The 12,013-nt window shown below is 44.0% G+C and overlaps 1 protein-coding gene across 5 annotated transcripts in view; it reads right to left on the bottom strand.

Moving 5' to 3' along the window:
• znf536 (zinc finger protein 536) overlaps positions 1-12,013 on the bottom strand; it is a 227,438-nt gene that overhangs the window by 49,593 nt on the left and 165,832 nt on the right. For all 5 annotated transcript variants that reach the window (XM_054770437.1, XM_054770438.1, XM_054770435.1 and 2 more), the window contains one exon: positions 3,834-5,492. In XM_054770437.1, the coding sequence (XP_054626412.1) occupies positions 3,834-5,492 (1,659 nt within the window). The remainder of the gene's footprint in view (positions 1-3,833; positions 5,493-12,013) is intronic.

Raw genomic sequence — 12,013 nt, forward strand, 5'->3', positions numbered from 1 at the left:
CGTGGCTCTTAAGGCCGAGAGAGTGAGGTTTTACCAACGTACGCATCCGTTACGCTTGGGAGACACCACGAAGGGAAAACACTCTCAGTGTAGTGGGGAATGAATAATCGATGGGAGTGCAAAAAACAGGGGTGCCGCTAGGAATTCTGGGCCCCATGAAAAAAAAAAAAGAAAAAATCATATTGGGCTCCACCACTGGTCAGCTGTTGTCACTACATCTGTATTCTTTGGCTCCCCTGTCAGTCATGGGATGTCACTTTTGTAATTTGAAGTTAACTTTTGTCCCTTTGTGGTGTCTCCCAAGCATGAGGCAGACTTCTGATGCCTGTGTGTCAAAGAAAAGGAAAGTGAAAGAGAACAGTAATGGGAAATTCATCCAATTGCTTGGTCAGCCAGGGGTGTTAAAAGTGCAGCAAAGGGGCCATAAGTGGCGCACAGCTGTTTTTTATGGGCCTGTGGCACATTGTCAAAATATTATTTAACAAGAAAACAAAAAAAACAAAACAACAACAGCAGTAATTTTACAACAATAATGTCAAAATATTAGGAGGAATGTTGTAACCTAACGAGAAAAAAGTCTTAAATTTTACAAGAACATCAGTAGGAAAAATGTCATTTTAGGACATTCAATTGAAATATTCAAGAAAAAAAATGAAGTCGTAATATGAGACAAACAAAACAACAAATAAAGTTGTTTTTTGGAAAATGTGCGACGGGAAAAGTTAAAATGTTGCATAAATAAAGTCAAAATATTATGGAAATGAAGTCAGAATTATGAGAAGAAAAAAGCACAAATAAAAAAACAGCTGTAATTTCATGAGTATAAAGTCAAAATATGAACATAAAAGAGTCGTACTCTGACAAGAAAAACGTTGCAATTTTACAGGAATAAAAATATCAGGAAAAATAACATCTTTTTAGGAGCATAGCGTTGAAATATTAAAGAAAAATGATTTTTTTAAAGTCATAATATTTTGAGGAAACAAACAAAATTAAGTTGTAATTTTTGGAAAATGAGGTTATAATATTATGGGAATAATTAAAAATATTAAAGGGAATGAAGTAATCATATTATGAGAAGAAAATGTACCAGGATTATTTTGGAAGAAAGTTGAAATAGTTGAAAAATTAAATAAATAAACAACAGCCAAAATTGGAAAAAAATAAAAACTATAACTTCTTAGTATATCTACACGTGTTGCTTTACAAAATATTGAAGTGGCAAAGTTGCATGCTTTTATTTTCCACTATGTGGCCCTCGCTGGAGGAAAAACATTTGTACACCCCTGGTCTACGCTGTAGGACTGTCACGACCATCATGAAGGATAGAGATGGTATCTTTGAACTTGTGAAAAGATCTGCTCCTATGAAATAGACAGTGATAATTAAGTAGTGCACTGGTCTCATTATTGAGCCTTCCTCCTGCCATGAAGTCGCTCTCTCCCTCACTTGCAACGCCCCTTCCAGTGTTTCTTTTTTATGACCGTTTCATTTTATTCTTGTATTTCATCTTTTTATTACTGTCTTGTATACGGTGTTACATGTACAGTATGTACGTAGGCCGAGGACACACTGTAAGTATTCACAGCCTTTGCCATGAAGCTGAAAATGGAGCTGTGGTGTTTGCGCTGATCCTCCTTGAGATGTTTCTTCAACTTCATTGAGAGTGGACACGATTTGGAAAGGCACACATGTGTCTATCTGAAGTTAAAAAAACCCAACCTTTTTCACTATGGGGTGTTTTTTTTTAGGGAAAATATCCATATTGGAAGAAGGCCGTCCCATCACATACAAAATGTGCAATACTTGGTGAATACACGCACTGTCAATACTTTGGGGATGTACTGTATACAGTACTTGGACACATACAGTATGATAAGTCAACGTGTGTACTGTAAGTAACTGCTCTCTCCCAAATCCATGACAGGTTCTAGTCGTGATGTCAATCCCTGACTGGGGGAGAGAAGGATGTTGGCTAAGCTGACATCCATCATGGACAACACCTCTCACCCGCTACATGACACTGTGGGTTCCCTTAGCAGCTCCTTCAGCAGCAGACTGTTACACCCACGGTGTAAGAAGGAGAGGTTCCGCAGGTCCTTCATACCGACTGCTGTCAGGCTCTACAACACCTGCACCACCTGAACCATGTTGTAGTCACTATGTATTCTTTACTTGCGTATCTTGCTTGCTGCTGTAACAAGTGAATCTCCCAGCTGTGGGATGAATAAAGTACAATACAAATACAATACAATAACCAGTGAAATCTTAATTTGACACTCCTCGGGATCCTCTTATGCTTTTCCATTGCAACCATTACACAAGACGACAATTTACTCTGACAAAAAGCTGACAAGTCCAAGAGTGTAATATTCAATTATTTCACAGGTGACGTGTCAACGCAGGCAGCTGGGAAGTCGGAAACATCCAACTTGGAGCTTTCCATGTCCAACCTCACAGCGTTCCAAGTCCCAGTTTGATTTCAAATGTATCATATACCATACCGTACCATACCATACCATACCATACCATACCATACCATACCATACCCTCAACACGAGCATCATACCGTACCATACCATACCATATCATATCATGCCATATCATATCACACCATACCATATCATACCATACCATATCATACCATACCATATCATACCATACCATACCATACCATACCATACCCTCAACATGAGCATCATACCGTACCATACCATATCATACCATACCATACCATACCATACCATACCCTCAACATGAGCATCATACCGTACCATACCATATCATACCATATCACACCATACCATACCATACCATACCATATCATACCATACCATATCATACCATACCATACCATATCATACCATACCCTCAACATGAGCATCATACCGTACCATACCATACCATATCACACCATACCATAACACACCATACCATATCATACCATACCATATCACACCATACCATACCATACCATATCATACCATACCATACCATACTATACCATACCATACCCTCAACATGAGCATCATACCGTACCATACCATACCAAATCATATCATGCCATATCACACCATACCATACCATACCATACCCTCAACACGAGCATCATTCCGTACCATACCATACCACACCATACCCCCATCATTAGCATTATACCATACCATACTATACTACACTGTACCCCCAATGTATGCCAACCCAACGTTTTCTCCCACACGTTTAAAAGCAGGGTTTCTCGCTCCTCAACACAAACTTTGCGTTGTTTTTTTGTTTTTGTTTTTTTTTTTACTTCCTCTCAAAAACACTTTAAGTGCAGGCGAGGCCAGTAAAAAGTGTAAAAGGAGACAAAGAGAAAAGCGATTTCCTTTGCCGAGTCTCAAGAAACGGCTGTAACCCGAGCAGAATCATGAAAGCTGGCAGTTCATTTTTCACAGGGTCACACATCGACCAGTGTTATAAAGTAATGGGCTTCTGGGAGGCGGCTTTATGAACACTAAGATAGTTAGGAGACATGTGGAGGAGAGGGCACGCCGAGCTCCTGGTCCTGCTCGGACTCACGCTGGGCTATTCCCTGCTGGCGGCTCCATGCGAGGGAGGCGCTGCCCCCGGTAATATCAACGTGTAATAAAGATTAATCTGTTGCTAGTCGGCGGGCTGATTACTTCTCAACTTGCTTGAAATAAGACTGAAATCACTTCAGAGACAATCTCAGGACCTTCAGTGGGTGTCTGAGCTTCTGTGCCACGTGAAAACTGATTTACCTTTCAGACACGTGCATTTATTTACTCTGTGTGTGTTTTTGTGGGGGTGTGGGGTGTTTCAACACTCACCGGGTGCATCAGGCCTCTTCACTGAGGGTGGTCCTCCCCCTCCACCCAGGCCGTTGAAGGCCGGCAGGTTTTCGCTGCCGTAGGCTCTGAGGACAGACAGCATGTTCATTTGCTGCTCCAGGTGGCTCTGCTGGTCCGCCTTCAGCAGTCCAGGGGGGGCTCCGGGGGCCAGGAGGTTCAGGCCTTGCTTCCATTGGTTCTCCATTGACAAGACTTGCTTCTGGTTGGGGGGCAGCAGGGAAAGAGGCGTCATGGCGGAGGACGAGGCAACCAAGCCATCTTGCAGCTGCTTGTGGTGGTTCTGGATGTGGTCTGGAGCCGGACTTCCTTCTTCCTCTCGGTCCATGTCCATTGGCTCATCATCATCTCGGTCCTCATCCTCTTCAGTCACACCCCTCTCGTCCTGCTCCTCATCAGAGTGATGCTGTCCTCTCTGGGGCGTGGCCGATGGGGTGTCACTGGCAATGTGACCCCCAGATTTGACAAGCTCATCATCTGAGCCAGCCTGTTCTTCATCAGGGTCTCCACAGGAGCTCTTTTCGCCATCGCCCGTCGAGGATGCTCCCCTGAAGGCCTTGCCAGGCAGGTCGAGTCCCTGCTCAGCGGCAGTCATGTAGCCTTGGAGACCCTGAGTGGCTCGAGGGGATCCGTCGTACAAGCCGCCAAACCGCCTGTAGAAATCGCTCTGGAAGGGGTTGTAGGGCTGGTCCATGTGGTTGTTCCAGCTGCCCTGGTTTCTCTCTGCATCCATGTCTTTGTCCTGGACAAAACTCTTGATGCTGGGAGAAGCCTCGTCTTTGCCCGTATCGGCCCGCTGAGACTGGGCTTGACCCAGATGGTTGGCCTGGAGGTGAAGGGCCATTAGCTCCAGCGATGGAGTGGAGAAGGAGCAGAAGAGGCAGCCGTGCCACGCCACATTGTCATGAATGGTAACCGTGGAGCCGGGAAGAGAACCGGACCCAGATTCGGGTCGGACTGACACAGATAAATCCAGCGGCTCAAACTGGGATCCAGGTTTGCCGGGTTCAGGATTCTGCTTGGCCTCAGGCTTGTCATCTCTGTCCTGGTCTGCCATCGTGGCTCGTTTGGCTCTGGGTTCACCGTTGTCATGGTAGGACTGGGCTTGGATCTGGACTGGACTTTGGCTGTCCTTCATGTCTTTCTTCATGGAGCTGAGGACAAAGTTGTCCATGAAGGCCTGCAGAGAGCCTTGGAAGTGGACTCCATTTCCCATCATGCTTTGGTAAGCCCGGCTTAGATCGGAGAAGCTAGCGGGACTCTCTGTTGCTGCGGCGACCAGGGATGCGGGGCCATCAGCAGCCTTCATGGTCTCAGAGATGGAGTCAAAGTGTCGATCCCCGCGCTCGCTGGCAGACATGACGCCAGCTGCCGCCCACTGATGTGGCAGTAGCGGCCCCGACCTGAAGTCCAAGCTGGGGGGCATGCCCTTGAAAACATTACGCAGCACATCGGGCCGCGCAAAAACGCCGCCTCCGCTCGCCTTCCCGTGGTCGTCTTTGTGGTCGGATGAAGGGGCGTGTCCGGGCGCGGCGTTTGCGCCATTCTGCCGCTCGCGGTGGTGGCGCTCCAGGTGGTACTTGAGACTGGCGGACTGGGTGCCGGCGTAGTCGCAATGAGGGCAGCGGTAGGGCTTCTCTCCTGAGGGGCCGAGACGGAAACAAGAAGAGCAAATCATTAACCTGATTATTACTGACTGGATATCGAAACCTATTTACTGGAGCGGGAGCGCCGACCCAAGGGTCATGTCACCTCCCTGAAGGAGGAAAAGGAGGTCAAACGAGTGAATGAAGCGCATTTCATTAACTGTGAGGACAAAAGGGAACATTTAGCGTGTGAATCAAACAAAATGAAGGAATGCGTCGACAACAGTGAGCCATCATGATAAACACAGAAAAACGCTCATGTGTGTTTCTGCCGTCTACGGGGGTTGGGGAGCGTCTGAATTTGGGTCGATCCGGCTCGATCCAGTCCCGCCAAGCGAGCCATCAGTAAAAAAAAAAAAAACACGTGGCCATATGGGGCTTTGGGTCCGTCATATTTTCAGCTGACAGCGATGCCACACTCCTTGCTTCGTGTCTGCGGGGGCCTGACTGAGGCCTCCACCGCCTGCACTGGCACATGCCAGGGCATGTCCTCACGAACACGGACACCATCCATCATCCACACGCAAACTCAGGTTTTTGTCTTTAAAAACTCAGCTCTTGGAAAACTTGGCCCAGAGTGGAGAACTTTTAGTTTGAGTTTGTATGAGTTCTGTTCCTATGACGCCAATGAATGTAAGTCCGATTTTAACTCAAGTCCGACCTGCGCCACTCACATTCTACACAGAACCCATGAAGGACATGTGAGATTAAATACAAGAAATACATTATTTGAGATCTTAGACAAACAAACAATTCTAATCGTATTTTAAAAATAAAATACAGTAATCCCTCATCACTTCAAAAATATATGAATTAATAAATCTTCGCTATTTGGTGGTTGAATGTGGCCCATTTTTAGTAAAAAAAATGCATATTGAGGCAAATTTTATGCATTTTTTGCCTAAATTAAGCCCTTTCAAGCATAAAAATGTCTAAAGGAAGTAAAATACAAATATAAGACATTCAAAAGATGCATTCAGAGGTGTTGTGATGATATGTAGTATTCTACACTGGCCACTAGAGGTCAGTAATGTTACATCGAAAAGACAAAAGCCAACACAGGAAGTATTGTACAGAACAGGAAGTAAAAGAAGGTCAACCACAAGGAATTGCTGTACTTTGTAACGTAGAGTGATGTTAGATTGGAGTCAAATTCCTAGTGTGGTAGCATACATGGCGATGGTTAATATGGGGGTGTTATTTCATGTCGAGAGGGCTCTGATAATGTCAAACAGCATATCAACAAGGTGGTAAACAGGTTTTTATGCTCCAAGTATGAAAATACTCCATATATAAATAAGGAATCCTAGAAAATGCTGTAACATAAACAATCAGAACAGGAAATGCTGGAACCCAAAAAGCTATGACAGAAACTGCCATAACACGACGTAACACTCAGTCATAACACAAACTGGCATAACATAAAGCGTCATAACATGAAATGCAGTCACACAACACGCCGTAAGACAAAACGTCACAACACAAAATGCTGTAAAATGAACAACCATAACACGAAAGGCCAAACACAAAACACCGCAGCAAGAAATGCTGTCACATGACATCCCGTAACACCACATTTCATAACACAAAACGTCGTAACACGAAGTGCCGCAACAGGAAATGTCGTAACACAAATGGTCATAACATGAAACGCCGCAACACAAACGGTCATAACCTGAAATTCTGTAACACAAAATGCTGTAACATGAACAGCAATAACAAAATGCTGTACTTCAAACATGAAACGCCGCAACACGAAACACCGCAACATGAAATGCTGTCACTTGACGTGTCGTAACAACAAATTTCATAACACAAAACGCTATAACACAACATGCCATAACATGACACGCCGTAAAACGAAACGTCATAACGTGAGGAGCTGCTGTATCATTGACAAACAGAGGTGTTATAATGTGCGACCGAGTCAGCTGTGGCTGCTCTTTCAGGCTTCTGATTGGCCAAAATGCGGCGGCGAATGTGTTTTCACGCGGACAGACGTTCTTTTTTTTAAACTCCAACTGTCGTGGATGGAGATTTCTGGAAATGGGAGTGAGTGAAATGTGCGTTTTTGAGAAGAGGCGTGTTGGCGCGGGCACGGCCTTCCAGGCCACGTCAGTCAAGGAACCTCCGAGGCCCCAACAGCGTGAATCCCTACGATCAAAGCGATGAGCGTCGGTAAAAGAGGGGTGAATGTATTGTGTAACATTTCCATATATTTATTTATGCTGCACATGCATATTCATGCTTATTGTGGATAACGTAGAGGCGTAATTCTGCCAGGAGTGGATGTTCCACTGCAGCGATACACATCCTGCAAGCAATTATAATAGGCTTGCAGTCGCAGCCAGATTTAGCTTCATTAAACAATGAACAGAGAGGAAAAAAATGCTAAGCTTGATTTTTTTTTCTCCCCCCTCCCCTTAAATGCATACATAAAAAAAGTTCCAAAAGTGGGATTTGTGCGTGCGGAAAAGGATTGAAGTGCATGCTTTAAAATATACAATCATATAATGTTTAGAGTGTACACATGGAAACGTTTGACGGCGGAGAAAAAAGCCATTGTTACGCCAGGCTGCTTTGAATGATTTAAGTCGGGCTGTGTAGTAAATCATGGATATAATTAGCAAATGGCATACTGCTCAAGTAATTTATCATTATTTAGAGGGCACCATTCCAGAAAAAGACTGTGCAATCTGCAGACCCACTGCCGAGTTCTCACATAAAGGCCCACAAACACCGACTCGATACAATATTGATACGGCGCGGCGGAGAATAGGAGCGAGCACAAAAGGAAACGGAGCGCGCTCCGACGACTACAGATAGCGAGACGCTGATTTGATCCATTTTCCTTGACACTGGAGTGGCCATAAAGCTCTGCCTGCAGTATATTTAAAGTCAGGCACGAGAGATGAGCTTTTAACCCAATAAGTGCTCCTGCTGTGAAGCCGGCTCGCTGCTGATTGAATAAGGAAACGTCCCTGATGCAAATTACCATCCTCCATTCCTCTAACTGGACCAAATGATATTCGAGCAGCCAAATTAGACACAAATTAGACTGATAGGATTTTTTTCTCCTCCTCTTAAGAGGTTGTTAATGCGCACGAGGCCAAATAAAGATGAATGCCGGCGTATCGTGGCTAAATATGCGCAAATGGAAAGGAAACATTTGTTATGTTTACGGCGAGAGAGCGGCGTCAGGCAGTCATCAGCGTCCTCCAGCTGTCCGTTAAAATGAAGCCTTTAAATACACGTGGGGTGGGGTGGGGGCGACAGACGCCTGGTGCGCGTCTTGGAGGGCCATTTGGAGCGGCTAAGACATCTGCTCCATCATACGTCAGGGGCCTGCTGTGACATCTGGGGAGGCTACTGTATCCTGCCTTGCTACATTACACACAATTTACAGCTAAAGGTCATTATGTAGCCGTTAATCCACTTTTAATTGATATCAGCGCAAAACGCCGCAACCGTGGCGACGCGTGACACCGAGCGGCAAACTGACGCCAACCCCCGGTTAAAAATAGGACGCAAACTTTTTCTCCGCGCCGCCTCTTCTTCCTGCCGGAGATGAAAGACACGTGTCTTCGTCTGCCCTGGAAAACATCTCTCCACCGTCTTGGAGATGCTCTCCTCTTCACCGTTGTAGCATCTTTGCGGGGCTGATTGGCGCCTCCTTATTAGAGCCCTCCAGACATGAAACAACAACCCTATGCTCACCTTTGCACTCCATTTATCCACATAGTAGACATAATCAGAGAAAATAAAACATAATATACACTCACACATGTTAGCGTTGGCTTGCTCTTGTTTTACTTCCTGTTCTGGACAGTACTTCCTGTGCTGGCCAGCAGTGTAGTGTAACATTACTGACACCCAGTGCCCGGTGTAGGATATCACATCTCATCACAATGTGTTGTCATATGATTCGGTTTCCATTCAAAAAAATGTTGCCTCAATTTGTGTAAGAGTTTTGCCCTGTGCTGGGATGTCCTGCAAAGCTGAGTGCCCAAGCAAAGCGTCCGACACATTAGAAAGTTGCCAGCGCCAGGCTAATTGTTTTAGGCATGTTAAATTGCAATTGTAATCCGCTCTGTAAAATGGAGTTTTTTGTTCCTGTTTTGGGGTTTCTGGAACGGATGAATTGGGAAAAATTGCCTTGGTTTTCGTCAAACCTTTTCCGTACAAGGACTTTTTACAGCTCAGAATCATGATACAAAAAACTGTCCGGGGTGGACCCTGCGCCCTCTGCCTGAAAGGCAGCAGCTGTACCATTACACCACCAGGACTGACAAAGATGCTCATATTGTTGTAAATTTCGGGTTTCGCAAAAGGACTTTTTACAGTTCAGAATGACGATAAAACAGACTGAGGTCAATCCTGCGCCGTCTGCCTGAAAGGCAGCAGCTGTACCATTACTCGACCAGGACTATATATATGCTAAGCTAACGTAGCGCTTTGCTGCATTGTCAATGTCATTGCCGCATCAGTGACTGAAGACACGGGGCGGGGCGGGGCGGGGCGGGGGGGTGGGGGGGATTGCAAGGTTAAGGTAAGGTTAAGTGACACGACGGCCCGCCCCTCCCCCACCCCACATTTAAAGGCGATGCTCTCATGCCTCAAGAAACTATTGTCACTGCAGAGGACCTTTTCCCCCTTTAATTATTATTATTTTTTTCTGCCCACAGCTGCTTACTGCTAAATAGTGTCTTGTCCAGAAGGGGACAATCTGGCCCTCTAATTGCTGTCACTGAAGCCTGGATTCATTATGTGACTTTCCCATTAAAATGTGAGCATTAATTTGTATAATGAAATATCACCCTCTGCAGTGTGTTCATTAGCCGCGGCCGCACGCTCGCGCGCTGTTAGCTACCTCCAAAAAACCCCCCCGCTCCATTCCTCTAATGGATATTTGCCCACTCCCCGTTCAAGATGAAACGATCGCCGTAACGTTAGCTCTTTAACTTTTGCGGTAAATTTAAGCTCTCTTCATTTCTTTCAAGCGGCTGTTAGCGCCTCGTTAATCTCGCTCCGAGGCGCTCTCCTCGCAGGGAGCAAGAGGATCGGGGGGCCGGCCCAAGGGGATCTGGATCCGCTCCTGGACTTGATCAGGATGTCAGAGCGATTAGCGCTCGGCAATGATTTAAGGCCGTCCATCACGCTGGTGCGGAAAAGCTGCGGCGAGGCGGGGATGCCAGAGAAACATCCTCGCTGGCCTTCATCGCCTTGTCGCACATGAAACTTTAATGGATGACAAAAAGCGGGATGCTGTGTAAAACAGATCTTCTGCGAGCGAGCGCCGCCACGCAGGACAAAGACATCTGAGTGTCTGAAGGAAAGCACAGCTGTGCCGCATGCACGCGAACACGACTCCAGCTCCAAAAGCACTCCCCTTCTCTCTTTAATTGCCATTGTTTGCTCACCACAAAGGAAGCTATCAAGCTAAATCAGCCGCATCCAAAGTGCAGCACATTCTAAAAATATCATTTAACAGAAAAAAAACAACAGCAAAAATGTAAAAATCTGCAGTACTTTTACATAAAGTCAAAATATTAGGAAGAAAACCTTGTAATCTCACGAGACAAAGATGATAACGTCATGATATTAGGAGGAAAAATAAGGTCATTTTAGTAGCATAAAGTTGCATTTTTTTTAAGGTCATAATATTGTGAGAAACAAACAAGACAACATTAAGTTGTATTCATTTGTGTAAAAAATTGGTGAGGGTAAAAGTTGTAATATTACGAGAATAATATAGTGAAAATAGTATGGAATTAAAGTCATAATAATATTACGAGAAGAAAAGTCACAGCACAAATGGGAAAAAGAGCAGCCAATTTACAGGAAAAAAGTCAAAACATGAAGAGAATACAAAACATGAACAAGAATAAAGTCGTAAAAGTAGGAGGAAAAATAATGTCATTTTAGTCGCATAGTGTTGAAATATTAAAGAAAAAATAGACTAATACGGTTGTCATTTTTGTAAAAACTAGGTTGGAATAAAAGTTATAATATTATGGGAACAAAGTCAAAAATATTACATCAGGAAAATATACAAGAAGAAAGTTGAAATAGTTGGAAATAAAAAAAAAAAAACAGCTGAAATTGCAAAAACAGCAGTAGTTTCATGAGAAGAAAGTCATTCAAAAAAGAGCAAGAACAAAGTAGCAATTTTACAAAAATAACTTGAAAATAATGTCAGCACAGAGTGGAAATATTGAGGAAAAACGTGTTTTTTTTTTATTAAAGTAGTAATAATATGAGAAACAAAATCAAATTGCAATCTTTGCAAAATTAGTTTGGGGGAAAAATTTTATAATACTGCGAAATAAAGAAAAAATATTATGGAAACATCGTCATAATATCACGAGAAAAAAATTACAAGAAGAAAGTTGAAATCGTTGGGACAAAAAAACAAAACGGAAATTTGATGAGAATAAAGTCATACTTTAATAAGAAAAAAGTAAAAATTTTAGAAAGATAAACTCATAATGTTATGAGGAAAAATAATGTATATTT

This window comes from Dunckerocampus dactyliophorus, chromosome 3, assembly GCF_027744805.1.
Source record: "Dunckerocampus dactyliophorus isolate RoL2022-P2 chromosome 3, RoL_Ddac_1.1, whole genome shotgun sequence".
NCBI lineage: Eukaryota > Metazoa > Chordata > Actinopteri > Syngnathiformes > Syngnathidae > Dunckerocampus > Dunckerocampus dactyliophorus.